The sequence below is a fragment of the Bubalus kerabau genome, chromosome 4 (genome assembly GCF_029407905.1).
Source record: "Bubalus kerabau isolate K-KA32 ecotype Philippines breed swamp buffalo chromosome 4, PCC_UOA_SB_1v2, whole genome shotgun sequence".
Taxonomy (NCBI): Eukaryota; Metazoa; Chordata; class Mammalia; order Artiodactyla; family Bovidae; genus Bubalus; species Bubalus kerabau.
This window is the reverse complement of record NC_073627.1, coordinates 172,993,908-173,019,447: the sequence shown is the minus strand read 5'-3', so window position 1 is coordinate 173,019,447 and position 25,540 is coordinate 172,993,908. Positions and strand designations below refer to the sequence as shown.

The 25,540-nt window shown below is 51.1% G+C and overlaps 1 protein-coding gene across 29 annotated transcripts in view; it reads right to left on the bottom strand.

Moving 5' to 3' along the window:
* ZNF618 (zinc finger protein 618) overlaps positions 1-25,540 on the bottom strand; it is a 204,755-nt gene that overhangs the window by 65,548 nt on the left and 113,667 nt on the right. For 27 of the 29 annotated variants that reach the window (XM_055579422.1, XM_055579441.1, XM_055579413.1 and 24 more), the window contains one exon: positions 9,724-9,986. In XM_055579422.1, coding sequence (XP_055435397.1) covers positions 9,724-9,986 — 263 coding nt within the window. Of the gene's footprint in view, positions 1-9,723; positions 9,987-16,438; positions 16,518-16,588; positions 16,684-25,540 lie in introns of those variants that run through there. The other 2 variants (XM_055579442.1, XM_055579423.1) reach the window with 2 other exon arrangements.

Here is a 25,540-nt window from a genome sequence, read left to right as displayed (position 1 = left end):
GCTGATGGACAGAGCCTGCGGGCTGTGATGTCCCCAACTCATCCACCCAGTTGACACTGTTTATAATCAGGTCAGTCCCACAGGCTTCTCCCTCAATCCACAGAGCGCTGAGGGTACCTGCAGCCTTGCTCACAGACCTCCATCCATTCAGTCACAGGGGCACAGTTCACCACCCTCGGGCCCTCTCCTGGCCCCAGAGCAAAACAGACCACTTGCCCAGCATGCTGAGTCTCAAGACTTGGGTGCTGTGTTGGCAGGAGGGACATCTGAGCTCCAGGCCCTGCCTGCCCCTCATTCACCCTGGGACCCTGGGCTGCAGGTGCCCTGTCTGCAGAAGGGTCTGAATGAGCAGAGGGGGCTGGGGTATGGGGCGAGTGCAACAGAGTGGCAGCCCTACAGTGCAGCAATGCCAGCGAACCCGGGTTCAAATCCCAGCTCACCACAAAATAGATGGGGCCCTGGACAACCCAGGGACAAGCCCACACCTCAGGCTTCCTTTATATAAAATGGACACAGTAAAATAGTGCCCACCTCATTGAAGGAGATGGGGGAGAAATGACATGAGCAATAACACGGAGACCACTCGGCACAGTGCCCAGTACACAGCAAGCACTCGGTAAAGGAAAGTTGGTATTACTGTCAGTTTTCCCCGAAGTGCTCTTGGACCCAACTTCCTGAATGGGTCCTGGCGAGAGGGGCCCATGGTCAAGCAAGTGGGAGGCATGGCCCGTCTGGGGAGACATGCCCAGGAGCTGTGCCAGCTGGAAGAGGACTTGCAGTAAAGGAACGCAACTGACCATTAACCCCAGGTTTCCCAACCAAATTGACCACAGAATTGCTTTCTCTCCAAGGCTCGTTTCAGAGCTGTAGTCTACAGCAAGTTCTGCCAAAACGGGCCCCACACTCCCAACACCCAGATTCCTACACGCTCCATCAGCCCTCCAGCAGTCAGCTTCCAGGGTCCCGGGCCCGCTCAGATTTGCTGACTGGGGCAGTGATGGTGTAGAGGAGGTTAGGGTCAGTCTCTGCAGATACTGACAGGCCCTGAGTACTCAGGGGTCTGCAGCTGATGCTGACATTCAGCCATGCCTCCACCCTCATGCTGGCCCCACTGGGTCCTCCTGCCTCTCAACCATCACGTACCAGATGCACGTCTCAACACTTGGTCAAAAATCCAGGTCCCCGAATACTGGCCTCGCACAGATCTGCCGTGGGGGTTGCCATTTGGTGCTTTTCCATCTGAATTACGTGAAAAATCAGAAAGAGCCCTTAAAGATGGGGTGGGTTGGGAGGGGCCAGGTAAGGAGGACTCTTGAATCTAGGGCTGGCCAGTCCCCTGAGCTCTCAGAACCTCAGTTTCCCCATCTGCGCATGAGATGGATGGACAAGGTCATGCTGTCTGCTTTTTCACTAAACAGCTTGTGCCGGCTAAGCGGCAGCCACGCTTCCCCAAGGGAGGCTGGGGTGTGGCAGAAGGCAGCAAGCAGCCACAGGACCAAATGCTCCTGAAGTTTTGTGCTTCCTCTGCCCTGACTCATAATATAGATAGAACATAAAATTATCCATCATGAGGTTCAGTTCAGTTCAGTCGCTCAGTCGTGTCCAACTCTTTGCAACCCCATGGACTGCAGCACACCAGGCTTCCCTGTCCATCACCAACTCCTGGAACTTGCTCAAACTCATGTCCGTCGAGTCAGTGATGCCATTCAACCATCTCATCCTCTGTCGTCCCCTTCTCCTCCGGCCTTCAATCTTTCCCAGCATCAGGGTCTTTTCAAATGAGTCAGCTCTTTGCATCAGGTGGCCAAAGTACTGGAGCTTCAGCTTCAGCATCAGTCCTTCCAATGAATATTCAGGACTGGTTTCCTTTAGGATGGACTGGTTTGATCTCCTTGCAGTCCAAGTGACTCTCAAGAATTTTCTCCAACACCACAGTTCAAAAGCATCAATTCTATAGTGATTGTGAGGTTATAACCCAACATTTCTAGCCATAATCCTGCCAGCAAAATGACGCTCCAGGGATGATATGCCTCGTGTGTGCTGTGGCCTGGTATCCCCCTGGCCCGTGGCCACCGTGTACCCCAGGCTGGTGCAGTGGCAGCTGGAGGGCCTTCTAGGGGACTCACTTCAGCTGGTCCCCGTTCCGTCGCCTGACTCTCTGCCCCGCATGCTTCCTCAGTCTGCTTCATTTCTCAGCTACTCTCCTGTCCTCTGTCTCTGTCTTTCTCTACTCAGTGCAGGCGCTACAAATCTTCACTTGTGCCTCTCCAAAATCTCTGCATGGGTTGGTCTCTGACCCCACTGCACCCCACTGCATGGGTGGGAAAGCAGCAATCTGCCCACTTCACACAGCCAGCAAGTGGGAGCGGGGCGGGGTGTGAACTTGAGGGCTTCTCACCCATCAGCTCAATCCATCCTCACAAGTCCAGCACAGAAAGGTGATTATTATCCCCATTTTTTCAGACGACGGGGCAACACATCAGGCCAAAGGTGGCCTGATCTGTCCTGCTCCGGAGCCTGTGTGTGATCACCAGAGGGTCAGCCCCTGGAAGCAAGCAGAGAAGAGAGAGTGCCTGCTAACAGCTACCATTTACCGAGCATATCCAGGCTTTTCATTTCCACCCTCCATCTTCCCAGAAGTCCCTGTGTGTTGGGACAACTCAACACCCACTTCAACCATTAACATGAAAAGTTTCAGGCCCCAGGGCTGGGGCCACTCAGCTAGTGGCTAGTGAGCAACTGGGCTTCAGGCTGGCCCTCGGGGAGCCAGAGCCAACCCACCATCCTCACGCCAGGTCCAGATGCCATGGGAGCCGTGAACCCCTGCTGGACACGGAGCTTTCCCAGCACTGGGGAGCAGAACCTCCTACCATGTCTGGCACCATGACACGACCCCCCAGAGCGCCCGATCAAGGGCCTGAGGGTGGCTGGCAGAACACGCCGGACACGGATTTGAGCCTTCTCCTCTCCCCATCCTGCTGTCACCAGTGACACAAGAATCAGGAAGTGCTGATGAAAAGCATCTGTCCAGCACTGTCTATAACCACCTGGCAGAGAGCCTGGCTTACGCTCCCTCCTGGAAGCACTGGACAGACCAGGTGAGGCCAGGTGAGAGCAGGCGGGTCTAGCTCCCAAAGCCATGGAGGGGAGAAGTAGGAGGCCGAGGTAAAGGGGCAAAGTGGGCAGCAATCCTCAACTCTACCATGCCTTGCACCCGTCAAGCTCCTGATCAGTTCCAATGCCTTGCAGGATACACAAGATGCACCAAGGCAGAAATCCAGCGCAGGTGAAAGAGAGAAGAAAGACACAAGGCGGGCGGATGGAGAGACAGCTCCTAACCACAGGCAACCCTGTATTTAGCTCAAAGCAACTCGGGAGCGAGCGCACATGCTCTGGAGCGTCCTGCCCACTTGGTTCTAATATGCAGCAGAGCTGGGCCCACGGCCTACTGGGGGACAGGGACCCAGGAGAGGTAAGCTGGAAAGAGGACAAGTAGGTTTCCTGAGGCTCTCTGGGCGTGGACTCAGAATGAATGACCTCGGGCCAAGGTCCTCCATGTAGAGTACAAATCCCCTGGGGGTGCTGGAGCACGGGGAATTTTAAGAGGATCAATTCCCAGTTATCAATTGCCCAGTGCATTTCTTTCTATAACCCTAAAACCAACGGGCCAGAGAACATAGCAGGTAGGGAGGCCGTGCTCAACTGGTTCTCATCACCGCCACCCGTTTCTACACAGCTAACACGATGGTCTTTTCACCCACCCCTAATTCCCCTACAGTGGCGTACAAGGGGGGATGGACATCTGAGAGCTCCAAGCAAAGAGAAGCTGGACTTAGAATGCAGGTGCATCGAATGACTGGGAACAATTCCTTTTGTAAATTGGGTGATTTCTAATTCTTTGCTTTCCACAAAACTGAAGAAGGATCTAATGGAGTTGTCAGTGAAGAGACTGTTAAAAATAATGTCTGATGATAGACCCGTGTGATTTTTGGCATACAACTTGGAAGGAGTTCAAGGAATTGAGCGACACTGCTGAAACAGGATTCCATCCTATCCCTGGCTCCTTATTTATATGATCAAGGCTTCTAAGCACTTACACTTAAGAAAATGGAAAAAAAGGAACGAAATTAATGCTGAATCTTGTCTCGCTCGACAATAAGAAATATTAATTCACAGAAACGTGAGCCAATGGAAGAAGAAATAAAACCCCATCCATTTCATTAAGAGGTGCATTTTCCATAAAGTTTTACTTTTACGTTTGCTATTTATCTAAATTTGCTTTTGACAAATTGTATGCTAATAACAACTCGATCAGGGGAAAAAATGTTTTAAGACGTAGAGCTTTATGATCCCAACAAATTTTTTAGAAATTTCTATTTCAATTTACGTACATCTTGTTGTGGGAGATGAGTGTGAAACAGTGATCAATAAAAGACTCTCAAGCATAAAAAATATATCACAGTAGGATAAAATCCTGTGAGAGAAGCGGACTGGAAATATGAGTTCAAGGAGAAAAAGGAAAGATGTAAAATTTCTGACTGTTGAAGACGAGCCTGTTCATTATGTTTTTTATTTTTTAATGAATGATGGTGGATATCAGAAACAGTGGAGTTTGGAGTCCCCTGGATACATTTAAAAGAGTAGTCCACAGTTTTATTTCCAAAATGCCACATTTTAAAAACACAGTACTCCAGAAATTCTGTCCTTTGCAATTATTTAAACTTTGGATAGAAATGTTAGATGTCAACTCAAAAATGTGAAAGAGAATACGATTCCTCAAAATTCTTTCAGGAGATACTGAAGAAAAGAAGTCTGAAGCCATCAGCCTTTCTGCTTCTAGAGGTAACCCCGAACATGTCAACATGCAGGGCTTTGGCTAGTACCACTGGCCTCTCTTTTGCATTTTTTGTGTGCCAAGTCGCTTCAGTCGGGTCATGTCCAACTCTTTGTGACCCGATGGACTGTAGCCCGCCAGGCTCCTCTGTCTCCAGAATACTGGAGTGGGTTGCCATGCCTTCCTCCAGGGGATTTTCCTGACCCAGGGATCGAACCCACATCTCTTACATATACCTGCATTGGGAGACGGGTTCTTTACCACTAGCATCAGCTGGGAAGCCCCACTTTGCATTTTTTGTTCCCCCTTACAAATACTTTCATACCAATCACTACACTCTGACCTCAACAATCCTACTAGAAAGACAGGTAGATTTTATTATACCCACTGATCAATGAAGACCTTATGGCTCAGAGAGGTTAAGGGGCCCTTGCACAGCCCCACAAGGGGCAGACCCTAGGTCTCCTGGCTTACAGGCCAGGGATCCTTTGCCATGGAGACCCTCCAATCAGGACCCCCAACCCACCTTGGACCACCTGATGAAGAGTCAGCAGCAGGGATAAGATGCTCCTGGGAAGGAGGCCAGAACCCTTCCTTTCTGAGTGGCTGCAGCAAAGAGCTGAGGGTTGGTTCTGGCAGGCTCAAGCCCAAAGCACTGCCAACACCAACTGAAACAGGAAACTAACTATCAGCTGGCACTACGAAGCAGGACCTTCACCGCTCAGGTTCATAACAGACCAAAACCCACACGGCTGTGTCTGAATGGTTGTCTGCTCTTCCGCTGCTCCTTCCAGGGCTGCGGCCAAGCCCCCACCTCCTTTTTCCCCTCCTCTCCTCCCCGGGCAGCCCTGGTGCCCAAAGCTTGCTGCCTAGAAACATCCTTGCAGGATCCAGGCTCCCAGCTGAGTGACTCTCCCTCCTGTACCAGATCTAGGGACCCCCTTCTGCTCACCCACCTCCAGGACAGGACCTTCCTCCCTCACAGGCCTGTCTTCAGTTACCAAACACTTTCTGTAATCACAGAGCCCTCCCTCGTCCTGATTCGCAATCACCTCCTGGTGATTTTCCTGCACTGGGGTTGGGGCTACTTGGAATGTGCCTGCTCAGTCCCCTCCCATCAAAATGCTGTACGTTGTGAACACTATAAGTGTTCTATCATCTCTTCTGCACCATTTCTCCATGGGCTGCATGCTTTTTTTTGCTGTAAACCCAGCTTGTCTTGTCTTCATCAGCTAGGACAAGGATGGCAGCAAGCAGGTGTCCATTTCAGATTTTTCAATTCTAGCTGACTGGCCGTGACTTCTTAGTGTACTGTGCTGAGAAGGATTCTGAGGTACACTTCTGGGACCTGTGCAGCCAACAGTTAGGGATGCCTTTCCCTATTGGTTTTACCCAACAAAACTGTCATGGTCAGTATTATCTCTGCTCTTCTTGCTAAAAGAGAAACTTGATATGTTGCTCCCAAGCTCCATAATGATTTCAATGGCAGTGACAGTCTTTCAAGAGTGAGAAGTACCCTTTTTGGTACACAGAATTTCTGGGCAGCAGGGAACTAGCAGAGACTACTTGCAAGCCTGGCAGCCAGCCTCCTGGGCATCGATGCCCCTCCCCATGCTCCTTGTCTGAGAAGCTGCCAAGTACCATCCATGTGTCCATGACCCAGGCTCCTCCATGGGAAGTGCCTGGGATAATGTTTGTGTCACTGGGAACACTGTTTATCTGATGGCTGTTAAAGGGCCAGTGAGGACCTGGGGGTGGGGATAACGGGGATGGAGCTCAGAGAGCAGGCAAATGGGAGGGTCCCTCATGAGACAGCACTGGATGATCGAATAGGAACGCAATTCTGTTCAGTGGCAGAGCTGGCCAGAGCCCTCTGCGTCCCCGCCAAGTGCCTCGGGAACATGTTAACTCCACAGTGCCCAGCCACACTGTAGCACAAGCTCATTCAAAGAGTAACTCCAACCAGCATTCTGCCCTGGCCACAGCCCAGGGAATGCCTTTCCTCCTTGTTTACTTCCAGGAGCAGGTGGGACGGGGTGTTATGAAGTGGAGTTGCCAAGTCTCTTCCATCTCCCAGGGCTTTGCTTGCCCCTCTATAAAATGAGGGCACCGCATGCCAAATCTATAGCACGTGGGGCTCCATTGCTCACTTTCACATCCATGGTAGACATCAATAATCAATCATGCCACCCTTCAGAACCTTCAACACGGAACTCCTAATAGCCAGCAGCAACTGCTTGGACTTGGACCATAAGATAATGTCTACATGCCATTCTGAGAAGGGATGAGTTCATAAGGTTTCATTCTAACATTTTTTTTTTTTTAATTGCCTTTCTTTCCTGCTACTAAAAGGCCAGGCCAGATTCCTTCAAGCCTGACCCTTGGCAGAAACTACACCCTCAAGGTGGAAGGTCAGCCTTGATGGGTGCGAGACAACCATCGCCACCAGCAGGAAGTGCCCAGCTCCCGCTTTGGTACCAGCTCCCAACTGGCAGCTCCACAGCTAACCATGGCTTTTAAACCTTTTCCACAAGGGTCCTCAAAAGCAGTTTACTCAAAAATCTGAAAACATCCTGAAAGTCCCTGGACTTTGGCGGGGCATGGGGGAGCAGTACTAGAAGGAGCTCAGGGGAGAAAATCAAGAACCACTCAGAAGCCATGTCTTCTGACACCTCTTCCAGTGCCGGCTTTCTTCCCCATCCTATTTCTTCTCTACAGCACACTGGCTTGTTTCTCAGACTTGGGGAAAAAACAGAAACTATTGCTACTCTTTCCTTTTGAAGGGGTATGTTATACTATCAACACAAGTATTACTGCGAATAATGGTGAATTATTTACTAAGTACGATGTTGAGTACTTTATACACGTGATCACAGTGCATCCTCACACAGCCCCATGAATCTGCAATCGTGAGAGCTGAGGCACAGAGAGGTCAAGCAGCCTGCCCAAGCTGTAACGGACACTAAGTCAGGGAACCTGCGTTCCCAGGTTGAGGAGCCGAGGTTTTCCACGCACAACACCGTCCCCCACCCGCTGCCCCTTTGTGTGGTTCCCACACCCATGGGGTGGCCAGGACAAAGGAGCATGTCTGCTTTAACAGGAGAGAAGAGCAAGGCACAGCAAGGGCAAGGTGCCTGCTGCTGAGAAGCAGCTGAGCTGGAGACCAGCGTCCGTGGCTGGCACGAGGCCCTGGGGCCTCTCACTGTGCAGGCAGCTGACCCAGGGAGGACCCCCCAGCATTTCCTTAGCATGGCCGCTCCAGGCTTCCCCCCTGAAGCCTGACTGCCGACCCCATCTCAAGATTCAGATTCAACTACCCTTCACCGGACACCTCCTGGTGAAGGGCATACATAGCTCCTGGGTCCAGTGAGTCTTAAAACACCGCCCGCCCCACAAAAGTGAGCAAGGGCAGATCGTCTCCTCGGTTAACGAACACCTCCCTTATAGGCTGACACAGTCCTTGGCTGTGGGGTGTGAAGCCGGGTGGAGGGAGCTAAGACACAAGTCCTGGAGCAGACTCTTCTTTCACTTGACACCGAGCTAGGTCACTCATGCTCTTCAGCAAGTATTTCTGGCTCATTCCCCTTCTGTCTCCGGGGAGGATGGCATTTTCCAGGCTCCCTGAGGATGCTCCCTGACTACCCCGAACGATGCCAGAAGCAGGCTGCCAGCAGGACACTGGAGTGACCCGGGTGGGGCAAAGTAGACCACAACCAGCTGAGGCACAGCAGGGAAAGGGAGCTGGAGGCTGATCCCCAGCGGTTGCGAAAAATGACAGCAGTACTTGAGTTTAAACTCGGGGAAAGAGAGCCAGGGGAGCCTCCCCCCACCAGGCCCTGCCTGCCTCTCACGGGACGGGAGCCTGGAAGTCAGGAGGAGGTGGGCAGAGCTGCCCCAGGAGGGACAGGCAGGTGGCCTCCCGAGCACACGAATGTGGAGGACAGCAAGGGTGCAAATGGAGGTTTGGGAATCGACAAGGCAAGTCCTCTGTGCCAGGATGGGCATGTGGACTATAATATTTTACAGGCCGGGGCTGCAAAACTGGTGGCCCATGGAAGGACTCTGACCACAGATATGTTTCCTTTGGCAGATTTTAAAAGTCAAATTAGTCACCAACATTTAAAGCCAGAAGAATTTACCTTAAAATTCTCATTCCTGGCACGTGTTGTGTCCAGAGATCCAGCCACGCTGAGCCCATCTTCCCAGTTAGTTACCATAACTCTCCAGCTGGACCTGAGCCCCACCACCTGCCTGTCTGGCTCATCTCCACGATGCTAAATAAATGTATCTGTTGGGCCTTGCGGGCATCTGCGTTTGCAAACCTGGCAGGACTGTAGGCAGCCTCGGAGGGGTATCCCCTGGCTCACGCTGAGAAGCAGGGAGAGATGGTTTCTAAGAAGCTCATTTCTCTGAGCTCCTCTGAGCCCAGCCCAGACCACAAGAGGCAGAAGAAAGTGCCAGACTACGACTCATCTGATCCTGATCAGACAACTAATCTGTACAGGACCAACACTGAAAGTCGCCCCTGGGGAAGCCCAGAAGGAAGAAATGCAGACGGGCATTTAGGACACTGAGTGATGTGTGCTGTGCTGGACGCACAGTGGGAGGGATTCCACGAGGCCCGCAGGAAGTTCCAGGCATTTGACCTGAGCAAAATCTTAAAGGACAGGTCAGCTTTTGCCACGTCAAGTGGGAAGACAAACGCTCCAAAGCAGAGCTGAGCAGGTAAAGGCGAGTGTCAGGAGCCGAGGCCCTTCCCTGAGGGCAGAGGGGAGCCACAGAAGGCCCCTTCAGCCAGCGAGGGGCAGGGATCCCAGGCCTGTCTCCCCCAGCACTCTGCCACACATTCCCGCCCAGGCCCCAGCCTGACCCTTTGGACAGGCGCTCACCCAGGGTCTGCTGGTTGCGGACGCCGCCGATCACCACGCAGATCTCGGCGGGCACATCACCGGTGGTCCCGTCCTTGCTGATGGCCTTCTTCTCCTCCTTGGCCTCACCCTGCCAGATCACCTCCTGGATGTAGTCGTCCGGCAGCTCCGTCTTGACCTTCACCTCCGTCATCGTTCCCTGCTCAGTGCTGAGCGAGGCCTCAGCCGGCACGGGCTCTGGCCCCTCCAGCTTGGTGCTTTTCTGGCTGCGCTTCAAGCGCTCCCTGGCAAAGAATAGAGTCTGCTCAGATTGGACCCCAGCACCGCCCCAGACCTACCTGGAAAACCCCCCTCCCAGTCCAGAAGGTTGCAAAATGTTCAGCTACAGACCCACCTCTCATGTAACCATTTCCTTAAAAAGCACATGCCACATGCCCCTGAGGATCCTCTAGGGAACCCTGGGGGCTCCGAGGAACACAGTTTGAAAATCACTGGGCTTGGATGGCTCCAATTCCACCCATTTTGCTGATGGAGAAGCTGAGGTCTAAATGTGACCAGTAATTCTTATAACTAGAGCTACATGAGACCTGCAAGGAAAGCTCTGGCTGGAAGAAATCAGCTCTTCTCAAGCTTCGATGTGCCCATGAATCAACTGAGAATCTTGGTAAGATGCAGATTTGGTTCAGAAGGTCTGGGGTCTTGCCTAAGAGTGCATTTCTAGCAAGTGCCAGGGGGCAGGTGCTACACTTGGAGCAGTAGGGGTGTCAGTGGCTTGATGTGTGCAGAGCGGGGTCCGCTCCACCCTTTGCAAAAGGGCTGCAGAGTTCCTCCTGCTTTATAGACAGGAACATACAAGCCGAAAAGGCAGGGAAGCTATGGAACCAATCTGGACCCCCACGCTCTGGCCTCTAGGTGGCTCTTCAAATAAGAGAAAAACCATCCTCAAGTTAATACGCTCAATACAGAGGAGAGCACTGAGGTCTTGCACAGAGCTGCGACCTGCCTGGGGCCACACACAAGACTGGTGGCCAGCCAAGGCAAGAAGCCCGGTCCCCGCCATCCACTGGAACCACTCTCCTTTCAGGGAGACTCTCTGTCTTATCACAAGGGCCCCTCGTCCTTCTAGCATTGGTTGGAAAAGCCAAGGTGTGCACAAGCTGGGGAATCTGATCATGTTCCAGGCCTGTGATGCTGCCTTGGCCAGGCCCAGCCCTCGCCACTGCTTCAGAAAGGCAGCTGCACCATGAACTCCAAAGCCCAGATTCAGGCAGGCTCCGTAAGGGCCAGCTAGTATACCAACTGGAGCTCAGCGGAGGTCCACGCTGGGAGGCAGGACCTGGGGTCTCATCCTGGGTCGGCTGGGGGCTTGTTGTGTGACTCTGGACAAGACCCTTCCCCCTCTGGGCTTCCAGCTCCATCTACCCCAAGAGCATGGCCTTTATCATGGCCACTGTCCCTCCCAGCTCTCAGCTTTCTCCCAGGTTGGGGAACTGAGCAGAGACAGAGAAGGAAGGCCCTAGCTGATGAGGAGGGGGCACAGGAGGGCCACTGGGGAGGTGCTGTGGATGGCACTGCACCCCCAACCCCTACTCATATGGTGACGTCCTAATCCCCAGTGAGACCATATCTGGAGATAAGGTCTTTACCAGGTAATTAAGGTTAAGGAAGATCAGAACAGCGGGGCCCTTATCTGATAGGACTGTGGCCTATGGAGAAGGAGAAAGATCTTTCCCACTCCTTCCCTACCAGGTAAGGACACAGAGAGGAGGCTGTCTGCAAGCGAAGAAGAGGGAGCAGAGGTGGCCTGACGGCCTGGTGGGAAAAGGATGCAAGGAATTGAATTTGGAGCATTGCAGGGCCAAATCTCAGAACTGCCATTCTCAAGTTGTGGGTCCCTGCAAAAGTGACGTCACTCCCCGAGCCTCAGTCTCCACACCCATACAATGGGGATAAGCACAGCACCTACTCCACAGTGCTGTGATGTAGACACAAGGCAGCGTCTGCAAGGGACCTAGAAGAATGGCCCCAGCGGAGACACTCTAAGGGTACCTACTGTCTACAGGATGGTGGGAGGGAAAGGAAGTGTGCAGAGGACACTGGAGAAGGGTCTTACATGGCACTGATTTTAGTGCAGGGTCTGTAGAAGTAAACCAATGGGGTTTAAACCCCAGTACTGCCATCCCAGCTTGGACCCCTGCATGGGCCCTGATCCTCTCTGAGCCTGTTTCTGCACAGGGAGGCAGGGAGCCCCGCACCTACTCAAAATGCCTCAAGAGGATCAATTGTAAAAAATGTAGAACCAGAACACAGTCTAGAGTGACTAAGACAAACTTCTGATGGAAGTTGCTGAAACCCCGATTCCTGCCCTGAGACCTAGCAGGCGATACCACTGGTCAGTCCTGCCCACTCTGAGGCTCACGGGGCACAGAGATGGGACTCAGGGACCCTGTCTGATTGCCAGGGGCCAGTCTGGCAAGAACACAGCCCACAGGTCCTGGGGAAGCTGGGCAGGCAGGCTGCTGAGGACCCTTCCCTGGCTTCACCCTGGCTGGAGAAGGCGCTCAGCCCCAAGCTCAGAGCAGACATGCTTCCCAGGGCCAGAGAAGAGGTCATCAGAGTGGAGGGGTCCCACCTGTCAATGGTCCCTGCAGCTGACGTCACAGGGCAGGAAGGACAGCCCCCTGTCCAGAATGCCCTCACGCTGGGGTCTGAGACCATCCCAGCAGACTCAGGGTCCCTTCCTGCCCTCAAGGACCTCAACAGCATCTGCCATCCTGGTGCGAGGGAGGGCTCTTGGGAGTCTGACAGGTTGGGCTGTTGGAGTCTGACAGGTTGGGTGTCCACAAACCCCACAATCTCGGGCCACACACTCTCCTCTCTGAGGCTCAGTATCCTTGTTTGTTAAAGGGGGACCACCATGACCCTTGCCAGAGTGGGGCAGGTGGTGAGCCAGGGAGCCGCACAGAATGGATGTGCGTGGATGGCAGCTGCCATTATGATGACACTTGTCCAGGATGACATCCCTGCCTCCAGGAAGCCTTCCCTGATTGCTTGGGATGGAGTTAGTCCCCCACCTCTGAATGCACCGCCCCCCACCCCGCCCGCCACCTGGCACGGGCGACTCTTACACCAGGAGCTACATCAGCCATTGTCTCGCCCACGGGCACAAGGGCACACAACCATCCACTCCCTTAAAGGCGACACCCCCAAGCCCACGCTACACTGAGAACACGGGGACTTCTCTTCCTCTGGCTTCACAATTTAGATTTACAAGCCCAAATGTTGCTTTTCTTGGATGCTTTACATTTAATTAGGCGTCCTCATAACAATGGAATTGCAGAAGTCCTTATATCACTTTGAATTAGTGGTACAGCTCTTTCAAACTTCTTTAAAAAAATTTTTTCATATATCATTTTTTAAAATAGAGCTCATTATTTTAATTATATCCATTTAAATGTACAGTGGAGCCCTTGGATATTCTCAGCACGAATCATTAGGTATATTAGTGAAAAAGCACTTGGAATCTATCTACATGCTGACACTCCATAATCTATTCTATTTGTGTCACTGTAAAATAGATTTATATATAGATAACTACAAAATAGTTGCTCAAGATATGCTATGAATTTTATATTTAACCCAACTCACACTTCAACATAAAATCTAAAGTCAGGCACTAAAAGGATATTTCTCAGTAAGTACATGCTGTCTGTGGTCACTAGCTCAGGCCAGAATGCCAGGATAGGAGCCAGACCAAGCGGGTCCCTGCCCAAGGAATTCCCTAAGGGACCTGGCCTTTCACTAAAGCAATGGTTCTCAAAGTGTGATCCTTGAAGGCCTTGGGGTTTCAGAGCGATGGCCCAAAAGCACCCATGGGGCCTGAATTACAAGGATGGTGGTGAGTAGGCCTCCAGGAACACCACTTTCTCTGTCTGTGATACCTACAACTTTGCTTTTAGTGGTGGTGGTGGAGGGGGGAATGGGTAAATGGTGGCCCCTCCAAAAGACAGAAAGTGTGAGTCGTTCAGTGGTGTCCCGTTCTTTGTAACCCCATGGACTGTAGCCCACCAGGCTCCTCTGTGCATGGGGCTCTAGGGGATCTTCCCACCTCAAGGATCGAACCCAGGTCTCCTGCTGCAGGCAGATTCTTTACTGTCTGAGTCACTGGGGAAGCCAAAAGGTAGACCCATGACCTAATCCCCGGAATCTGTGAATGTGAACTCATTTGGGAGAGGGCTCTTTGCAGATGTAATTCATTTCAGGATCTTGAGACAAGACTGTCCTGGATTCTCTGGGTGGGCTCTACGTGCAATGACAAGTGCCCTTATAAGAGACACGGGTGGGATCTGACAGACAGAAGAGGGGGCAATACAGATGAGAAGGCAGGAGAACCACTGATTGGACAGATGTGGCCACAAGCCAAGGGATGCTGCAGTCACCTGAAGTTGGAGAGGCAAAGAGTAGATCTGCCCCCAGAACCTCCAGACGGTGTGCAACCCTGGTGTAGACCTGGTTTCAGACTTCTGGCCTCCAGAACAGTGAGAGATCGAATTTCTCTTGTATTAAGCTACTCAGTTTGTGGTATTTGTTACAGCAGCTACAGGAAACTAATACACTGCTGCTGCTGCTGCTAAGTCACTTCAGTCGTGTCCGACTCTGTGTGACCCCACAGACGGCAGCCCACCAGGCTCCCCCGTCCCTGGGATTCTCCAGGCAAGAATACTGGAGTGGGTTGCCATTTCCTTCTCCAAACTAATACACTACATGTGACTAAATTAGAAGAAACATTCCCAAAGCAGTTAACTTTGCAAACCCGTGGCTTCCGTCAGTCCCAAAGTTTTCTTTTGCTTTGTTCTTACTTATCCCCATGGCCGGGTCTGATCTGGTCAGTCAATGTGCCCACATGCCTGCCCGGGGAGGTTTCAGAAACAAACCGCTTCCTCTGGGTCTTAGCAGATGGTTCGCTGCTCATATCCACCCCATCACATCTGGCGCTCACGAGCGCCCTGTGGCCAGACAGGGAGCCAGAGCAGAGGGCAGGGCCCATATCTATTCCTCCCCACTCCACATCCAGCCCCAGCCTGGGGCCTGCTGCACAGGACAGACTCATCAACACGATGCATAATGAATGGTGTGCCCAAGGACACACAACCTCCAGCAATGAATCTGAGACCAATTCTTGCAACTTCTGTCCTAGAGTCGTTCCCGCTGAGCCCTGCAGTCCAAGAGAGCCACCAAACAACTTCTCAGTGGACTGGAGGCCCAGAGACAAATGCCATTTCTGGCCACGTTGAAGGGAGAGTCCCAGCGATGCCAGATGCCCAGGAGTCAACCAAAGTTCTTTCTGGGTGGAGTTTCTACATCATCCCACCACAAATGCTAGCACTTAAAATTCTAGCAAGTCTCAGGGGTCATGAGAAGTCCTCAGTACACTGGACTTCTGTCCTGCCCCTACTCGATTCAGTTTTCCCATCTGATGATAAGTGAGCTGGAGTCTGAGATGTCTAAGGCCCTGGTGGAGGCCAGACCTCTGCCCCACAGGTGTGCATGTCTCCTATCTCTGCCGCAAGGCTCAGCCTCAGGGCCACTCCACCTTCACCAAAGGCCACCGCTTATTTCCTCTGGTACTTTAGCCACTGAAATAATGCTAAAGCTGGTGGGGAGGGATCTCTAATCACAGTGTGTAAGTAATGACTTGGTTAACTCTCTCTAGAATAAAACCTCATTAAAAGACTCCACTCATTGCGAAAGAGGGTTAACTGGCCTCAAGCTGCGCTTAAACACAACACTCTCTATGAATGCATGGATGCAAGCGGTGTTAAATGAATTAACACACATCCAGCCATGATGTCAGGGGCTGTGTGTACCCTGCTGCATAGGCTGACCACTGACCTAGTCCTCCAGTTCTACCCAGCTGCCCACCTACCAATAATTGGAGCACAAATGACTATTATTTGTAGATATTGGGAGGCTCCTCCTCAGCAATGCTTTCCAGGTCCAGTGAGGTTCCTGCCCTCCACCCCCATTCCACCAGAGCAGTTCTTTCCAAGGCCTCCCAGGACCTCCAAGCTCCTAGGTCCAACAGTCCCTACTCGGTCCTGACTGAATTCATCTCTTTCTGCAGCCTTTAATGAGCTCCCCACTCTTCTCCTCCAACTCTTTACTTGCTATGCTCTGGGCCTTCCTGTGGGCCTCTCACCTTCTAGCCACTCCTCTTTCTTCTGGGGATTCCCCTTCACCAACCCAACCTTTCCATGTCAGCCTGTCCCAAGGATAAGTTGGAAAGCCTCTTCTATTTTCACTCATACTCACTTCCTGCATGACTGCACCTAGATTCGTGCTTTTACATATGAACTATGTGATGATGAACTGCAAATCCTATCTGTAGCCTGGACCTCCCTGAGCTCCAGACCTGCCTGAACTGCCCGGTGGACAGCTCCACCTGGATGCCTAACAGGCAGGTACCCCTGTTTACAGGTCCAAACTGAACTGCAGCTGTGCCCGTTCCCCCAAGTCAGGAAATTCTCCTGACTCCAATCCCAGTGCTCTTCCAGCTAAACCCTGCAGCCAAGGACACAGGCATTGGTTAACGGCAGTTTTCTCCATGTCAGTTAGTACAATTCCACCACTCTGGGACCATCCTTGTCTCTTCCCTCTCACTGCCTACTCATCAGTCTACCCGCAAATCCTATCAACCCCACCTTCAGAACATGTCCAGAAGCCGACCACTGCTTACCAGCCCACCGGCACCACTCTCATCAAGCTGCCTTCCCCTCTCTCTTGTCTTGCTGTAATATTCTCATAGCCCATCTCCCTGTTCCTGTCCTGGCCGGGCCAGCTCACGTCACTCCTTGGCTCAAAACCTACTTACGGTTCTGAATCTCACCCAGAGTAGCAGCCAGAGTCCTTGCTTCAACCCTCAGGGCTCTGAGACATGCCTCACGTGCCCACTGACTTCATCTGCTAACCTTGTCCCTCCCGTTTCCTCCCCTGGGGGCAAGAGGAGCCTCCTCCCAGTCCCAAGCAGGTGGGGCAGGCTCCTGCCTCAAGCCTTTGCATCTGCTCTTCGCTCTTTCTGAATACTCTCCCCGGTCCACAGATGCCCCTGGCCAGTTCTCCCCTCCTCCAGGTCCTCACTCAAACATCCACATCCCTTCCCTGCCCTATGTGTCCTGCTCAGTATTTCCCCTGCACTCATTTAACACTCGTTACCACTCGTCCTCTTCAATATCTCCCAGGCTAGAACGAGAGCTGCAAGAGGACACCGGGCACCGTCTCCTCAGTCTGCTGTCACCCGCAGTGCTGCCTGGTATGGGCGAGGCAATCAGTCAACGCCTGCTCACCTAAGGAGCCAAGAATGAACCTTGCAAAGGTCAATGCAGCATGGCCTTTGAGGTGTCTCCCTCTCCCCACCCCTCAAAAGAATTGTCGATGTCTGGACTGCTTCAGCTGACACCCAGAACTGAAGGCAGCAACGTCCCACCCATCTGGCCCTTGGGAGAACACGAGCTGGAGATGTTTCATTGGAGCCAAAGTTCTGAATAAGTGAAGCTTCTTCCTGAACTGGCATAGTCTTATCTTCATCCTTTCGGATGGAAGTTTTCTTGAATGCAACAAGCTCTACCTACTTTCTGAAATGCCAAAAGGGCAGCCTTAGCAATGCTCTGACACCATGACTTTTTTTCTCCTCCAGTTTTGAGATACTATTGATAAAGGAAATCAGTCCTGAATATTCATTGGAAGGACTGATGCTGAAGCTGAAGCTCCAATACTTTGGCCACCTGATGTGAAGCGCTGACTCATTTGAAAAGACCCTGATGCAGGAGAAGAAGGGGACGACAGAGGATGAGATGGTTGGATGGCATCACCGACTTGATGGACATGGGCTTGGGTAGACTCCGGGAGTTGGTGATGGACAGGGAGGCCTGAAGTGCTGCGGTTCATGGGGTCGCAGAGAGTCGGACACGACTGAGCAACTGAACTGAACTGATACAACATGCAAGTTCAAGGTGGACAGGGTGATGATCTGGTATTACAAAATGACACCAGCCCCTGAAGATGCAGGGTCACTATTATATCTTCCACTGGCAGATTCAGGCCATTGGGCAGGGGTAGGGCACTGAAGTCTCAGGGTGATACCCACAAAGGAGCCTGCAGCCTCAGACCAGTGGCTCTAGGAATGCCCCCTCTGCTTCTAACAGGGTCCGGGTCCGAGTCTCACTGCCAGTTCCCTGTGGCTCTACGCCACTGCTTTCTGTACCCCTGTACCTGGACCCTGGCAGATGTCAGCAATGATGCAAGCAGTAAGCAGCCAGATGTAAGAACGCCAGCATGCAGAGTGGAGGAGATGCTGATGCAATGATACAATCACAGGGCAGCCAGGACACACCAGGCGGCTAGCAGGGGCCGGGGGCAAGGCGCTGCTGCAGGCCGTACGCAAGTACTATCTCCTTGCTCGTCACAATGCCTTATGCGGCAGGTCATTTTGTTTCACAAATAAAAAAAAACCAAGGATCAGAGAAACAGAGTGACTTTCTCATGGTCACACAGCTTTCTAGTGACAGAAGCAGGATTAACCAGGTCTGTCTGACTCCAATCCTTGGACTTTTTTAAAACATCATCTGGATGATTTCTGCTTTTTTTATTCCTAGAGAAAATAATAAAAACACTTGTTGAATGAATGAAGAAACACAAGACTGAATGACCGGAAGCTCCAAGAGATGGGGAACATGTGCATTTCCTTGTCTCCTACCGTATCCTTAGTATCTTGGCCGAACAGGCACATGCTCAACGCTAAAAACAGAAAACACGGAAATGCAAGAAAACAAAGAAATGGAGGGCCCATCTCTGCCACAGAGAAAGGTGCTTGGGCTCTGTTCAGCGCTGACCTTCAGCTCTCCTTGATGTGCCCCAGAAGGGCGGATGTGTTCACACTTGTCCTTTGAATGTAAAAAGTTTCCTGTTTTCAGCCACAAGAACAGAAATCATGAGGATAAAGGTCACAGGCTCACTATGAACCTGGAAGGGCCAAAAGAGAAAGAACCTACAGCAAAACCCCAGTTGCTGCAAGCCCCAGTATCGAGGCAGCTATATTTACTATTCCACCCGTGATCCAAATCTTCATGGCATCACCCTTGCCTTAATAACCCTCAGAATTATCCACTTCTGTCATGAATCACTGAAATATTTTAATAAATAGTCAAGTAGGAAAGATTAGATTAATAGATTAAAAACTATTAACCTATTAAACAACTCTTAACAGTCTAGAAATTCAAAATATCCTACAATGCATAAATATATCATTAGTCTGAATTAATTTTTAGGCACTTAATTTTCTTCAATGTATGGCTGTCAGTCAGCCACAACGCTGGGTAATACCGCAGCTCGGAAAGACAGTGTGAAGACTTAAATATTAAGAGTTAATTCCCTGGTTAATTTAAACTTAAAATAGAGAAGAGAAGGAGTCTTGAGCAACGGCTGTCAAGTCACAAACTCCAACATTTAGCAGGTGGGGCCCTCCGGGGAAAGCTGGAAGCTTCTTTCAAGGGAGTCATGGCACATGGAAGGTTGGCCCAGGTCAGTAATAAGAGTTGCTATTAACAGTATCTTACACAGAGGCGCTGACTGTGTTTTCCAATGGGTCAGTCCACGGTATGACACGTATCAGCTAGCAATGAGCACTGCTCTCTAAAGACCGGCCGTGCTATGACTCTCCCTACACAACTTTTGGGACTCTGCAGACTCAGGAATTCTCATGCACTTAGAATGCCCTCGACAGGCAGGTGGGGAAGGGGAGGCCACATAGGAGCCTATGCCCAGTGTCCTGTACCTTCCAGGGCACCCATGGTGTCCTACACAGACCCCAGGGAGCAGGTGACTCAACCTGAAGAGTGAGGCTATACCTAGGCTCTCACACTGGCTGTATAAACAGAGACTACACTCCTTCTCCCATCAATGTTACTTCCTATTGAGGTTGTGACTTAGCCTCGATCACTGATGCCCAACACCCCTGGCCATTCACCTTGGCATGAAATGTAAAGAGGCCTCCCGACAGGACCACACCCCTTCTCTACTGCCCACCTTGACAACTGATGCCGGGAGCTGCCCAGCTGCTTAGAAAGCTCTGCCATCCCTCCACCGTGCTTGCCCCATCCTGGCACTACATCTGGCCTCCACCCCTCTGCTCTCCATCCACCAGATCAGCTGATGACCTTGTCTGGGATCTGGAATGCACAGCCAGCTCCATCCATGCGCCCTACTATGAACACCCAAGCCTGGCCCCTCACTGTCCAGAGGTGTGCTGCCCCCGGATACACAAACGAGACTCCTCAATACACAATCCAGTCTCCCCAAGGGGTTTGAAGATGATAAACTAGGTGTGCGGGCTGTTGCCAAGCTTCCTAACCTGCACACACGTCTCTTTCCTGATGTGTAAGCACTAACCTCGAAGGGTTTAGAAGATTAAAGCACAGAGATGTTCATAAGGCACCCAGCACGGCACCAGACACCTAGTGGAGCTCAGTAACTCTTAGTTCTCTTCTGTCTCTACCAAGTGCTTGTCAGGCAAAACATGAAAAGTGTGGTCCAACTGTGGAAAAGAGGAACTCTTAGGTCACAGGTGGAGAACTCATAAATGAAGGCAGGAGAGGAATGCTTAGCTCCTGTGAAAACCAAAGGAATGGAGGGTAGGGGCCCCTGCATACATCTGCAGTGAAGAGGAGGGAGGGGTGGGCACACACGTGGACAGGCTCACCGCAGGATGGGAAGGTGGTGTGATCAAGGTGGTGGGTGTGATGCACCCACGCTCTTAACCATCGTGGTTTGCGTGAAACCTGGAGGAGGCGGAAGCCGAGGGTGAGGAGAACGATATAAACAGGGAGGCTGTGGATATTTCCAGGGTTGCTTTCTCAGATTGAGGGCTTTTGTCATTAAAGGGTTCGAGGGACTTCCCTGGCGATCCAGGGGCTTAGACTCCGTACTCCCAATGCAGGAGCCCGGGTTCGGTCCCTGGTCAGGGAACTAGATCCCAATTGCCACAACTAAGACCTGGCACCATCAAATAAATTTTAAAACAGGGGGAGTTTTTGAGAAGCAACCCGGTCATATCATCCTGGTTCCATTCTCAAGACTGAGTTTCTTCAGGACAAGACAAGACTTCCAGATGCTCTGTACTGGCAACTGCAGCTTCATGAGAACTTTCTTAAATATGCTTAAGGAGCACAGATGGGAAACTCGAGCTGGGTGGTTAGACAAAGTCCGGGTTCCCAAGAGACCCCAATCACTTCCCATTGCTGGACCACCCCAAGCTTGAGAACCACAGGGCCATTTGGAAAAAGGATTCACCATTTTTGATATATATGACTTGCAGTTTGCATTTCTGTGGCCATCTCCAGAGGACAATCCTAAGGATGTCTGAATTTTCCAGCATCTGCCTTATTTGTGCAGTTAGTAACTGATTAAGCAGAGTAAACTCTGCCCACCAGGAAAAGCAAGGAGCCCCTTGGAGGAAGTAGATGAACTCTTACAGCCAGCCTGCAATTTATGATTTTTATAGCCAAACCCTGGTCCCAAGTTTGGTAGGGTGAGAACATACATTTCTGGAAATCAAATGAGTTCCAATTACAGGAACAGAAAACTTCAGTCAAGATTGAAAAGTGAAAGTGAAGTCACTCAGTCATGTCTGACTCTTTGCGACCCCACGGACTGTAGCCGACCAGGCTCCTCTGTCCATGGGATTCTCCAGGCAAGGATTCTGGAGTGGGTTGCCATTTCCTTCTCCAGGGAATCTTCCCCACCCAGGGATCGAACCTGGGTCTCCCGCATTGCAGACAGACGCTTTACCATCTGAGCCACCAGGGAAGCCCCCAAGATGAAGACGGCGCTTGACTAAAACATACCCAGAGCTGGTTCTCATATAATTCATTCTGCTAATACCATCCTGGTCACTGACCAGCATCAGGCCTACTGGTACTATGGAATTTTGTGCAAATAAGGTTAATTTGTTCAGGGCTACTTTAATTTTCCTGCTGAAAGCCAAAAATGCTAAACAAAAAGAAGCTATTATTTGAAAACAATTACACAGCCATACACATGTGGTTATGAGATTTAACTGTCCATCGAGGGGGAAACCTTGGCTTAAATAAGGACAAGACTCAGCGAGGCCCAAAGCCATCTGATTATTTGGTTGACCATGAACAAGTCTAGTTCTCAGGCCCTGTGAGAAGGAGAGATGCCAACTGGTGCCTCAGAGGGACCCCGGGAGGGTCACTTGAGATATGCAAACTGCAGGACACAGGAAGTGAATCGTGGAGGGCCCTCAAACACAAGTTCCACCCCCCTAGTTATCCCCACCTCCAGGCTCCCTCTGATGTCCAGGCTCTATGAGAAGTCAACTGCCACCCACTGTCCCCTCCTCCTGGGAATGGAATCCAGCACTGCAGTTACGGTAGCAATAAAAACAAGCGTTTACCGAACATCTGCTACAGACCAGGCGCTGGGCTAAGGGTATAGTACCACTTACAAAAAAATTATTTGCCTGTGCCAGGGCTTTCTTGCGGCATACAGGATCTTTTTTTCTTTTTAAGTTGTGGCATGCAGCATCTTTTAGCTGTGGCATGTGGGATCTGTTCCCCTGACCAGGGATCAAACTCAGGCCCCCTGCATTAGGAGCATGGAGTCTTAGCCACTGGACCACCAGGGAAGTCCCTACATATCATCATTAGTAATCCTCATCCACACCACTATGAGGGCAGTATGAATATAACCCCCCATTTTACAGATGAGGACACTGAGGTCACGTAACTAGCCTAAGGTCATACAACCAGACAGTAGGTGGTGCCAGGATCTGAACCCAGGCAGTGTGGGCTCAGAGAGGGGGTGAGTGAGATGCCCCACAGACCAGGCATGCCAAGTGGGAGCCACAGGGACCATCCTGTTCCACTCTGGGGCTCTCCCAGGACCAAGCAGAAGGCTGTGCATTTTGAATGCAGGACTCACAAAATGCTTTGCTGAAACAAATTCCTCAGGCCTGAAAAACACGGCCTTTCAGAAACTCCCCTCCAAGCCTACTGTCTAAGGTCCTGCCTGTCCTGAGCTTTTGGCAGTACCTCTTTAACATCTTGCCCCTTGCAGTTTATTCTTCTGGCAGACAGAATGATCCTTTTAAAACCAAATCATGTCACTCCTCTGCTCAAAACCCCCAATGGTTCCCCGTTTCACACAGGGTAAAGGCCAAAGTCCTGACAAAAGTCTCCAAGGCCCTGTGAGCCATATCAGTCTCCCTGTGGTTGCTCCAACACATTATGCACACTCCTGCCCCAGGGCCTTTGCACCTACTGTCCTCTCTGCCTAGAATGCACTTCCCCAAATGACTGTTTGACTCAGTCCCTCATTTCCTTCAAATCTCTGTTCAAATGTCACCTTATTGTTGATGCAATACTCCTTCTGACTTTCCCAATCTCCCTCTCTGCCCTTCCCCCAAAGCACTTCTTACCATATGATAGGCGATGTAGTTTCAGTATTTATGTCTCCTCCATTCCCACAAGAATGTGAGCTCCACAAGACCAGGGATTTCTGTTTTGTTCGCCACTGTATTTACAGCACTAAGGTCAGACCCTAGCACTTAGCAGGCACTCAGTAAGTGTTTGTGGAATGAATGAATGAGCCTTGGTCTTATCACCTTCTCCTCCACCCCAGTCTCCCTGTCTATACGGCCTGGATCACTTGTTAGGCAACTGGTACACATGGCAAACAAACGAGTCCCTCACCACCTCTATCCCTGGCCTGCCTTATCTCCAGATGAAAGGGCTGGACCAGATTATCGATAAAGTCCTTCCAACACTAAAAACCTTCAACTGACAAAAAAAAAGGGGGGGCCCTAATTCTTTATTACAGCAAGGCTGAAGCTACATTTATTTGACTATGAAAACTCCATTCAGAATGTTAGAATTTTCTACAGTTAAGGCCCCATAGCCCTCCACGTCTCTTAGAATAAATGAGGTTTAAATGCATTGGGCTACGTGATCTGTAACCTGCACACCAGGTTAGCATTAACCTCAAGTGCTGAGATCACTGGTCTTGTAAAACCGACCCAGGCTGGGTTACAGGGAAGTAAACCAAAGCACCGGCAGTCGTCTCCTAGGATCAGAAACACCACCTCTCCTTGTCCCCCTCAATTTAACACTAATTCCTTAGCAGCCCATGCTGTTGCTTTTGGGGTTTAGCCAGAGGCCCTCTGGAGAAGGAACAACATGAGGTGTTCTGGGCCAAAAGGAAGGCGCTGGGACGAAAGCAGACCCTGGTGTGATAACACAGCGTGCATGGCACAGCTTGGAGCGGAGGTCAGAGAGTCACAGGTCCTTCAAGGTTAGTCCCAACCAGGACCATCCAGCCTCACTCTTGACTTCGGGGAGCCTCGGGCTTTAGTCTCTCCATCTGAAGCCAGGACTGCATGAGTCTAATGCTCCACAAAGCATCCAAGACTCTTAACCCCATCTGGCCAATCTAACCCAATATCTGGGCTCAGTCATTCCTGACTATCTTTGTAACCCCATGGACTGTAGCCCACCAGGCTCCTCTGTCCAAGAGTCAAATTCACCAGCGGCATCAGCTTAGGGCTATGTTAATGTTCTCTGGACGTTTAATGCAGAACTCACTTCTCACACTGATTGCTGGGTCACTCAACAATAACACTGCTCTGGTCTTTCAAAGATGCTGTATTAGCTTTAATGACAGAATCAATATAAACTCCTTCTGAGGCCCCGCCTTCTGGACAAGACCCCAGCCGACGGCCCAGCCCTGGTCCCCTCACAGGCTCCTCTAAACTCGGTAAACTGATCACTTCCTACAGCAGCAGGAGGGCATGGTGGTGAGGCATCTGCGTCAGAAGAGTCAGACCCGGGTAGGCACCCTGGCTGTGCCGCTCACTTCCAACTGTGTACATACCTCTCCAGGCCTCAGCAGCTTCGGTAGTAAAGTGGGAATAATAAGATCATCCTTCACAGAACTGTGATAAAGATTATGGGCTGTGCTATGTTTAGTTGCTCAGTCGTGTCTGAGTCTTTGCAACCCCATGGACTATAGCCCGCCAGGCTCCTCTGTCCATGGGATTCTCCAGTCGAGAACACTGGAGTGGGCAGCCATTCCCTCTTCCAGGGGATCTTCCCGACCCAGGGATCAAACACAGGTCTCCCTCATTGCAGGCAGATTCTTTACCCTCTGAGCCACCAGGGAAGCCCAAGAATACTGGAGTGGGTATAGACTATCTCTTCTCCAGGAGATCTTCCCAAACCAGGAATCGAGCCACAGGGTCTCCTGCATTGCATGCAGATTCTTTACAAGCTGAGCTACCAGGGAAGCCTCATAAAGACTATATTGTTTAATAAATGTAAATCACTTAGCTCAGAGCCTGACTAAATGGTAGTTATTTTTAGAATTTTTTCTCTGCATTGCAAGTCATGCAGTAAGGTCTGGGCTGACTCTTTCTGGTATATACTCTGGCACTGTGGTAGTAACAGGGGGCTCCATCACTAAGTGTATGCAGATATAGGTTAATCAGGGAGAACAAACAGATGGCACACAGGCCACCTCCCACCTCCCCTGACCAGGCCAGGCATCTCTAGCTGATCTCAGCACTCTTCTCCCTGTCACTTCAGCCTTGGGCCGATAAGACACAATATAGAGCTTCAGGTGCCTGTCAGCACTGTGGGGAAACCCATCTGCTGTTCTTGGGTCACTAGGCAGAGATGGTGGCCTGGGAGAGATTCGTGCATTAGAGAGTGAGGGCAAGGGCCACACACACACACAAGTGATGAGGAAAGAAGGGAAATGTGTTCGCTGC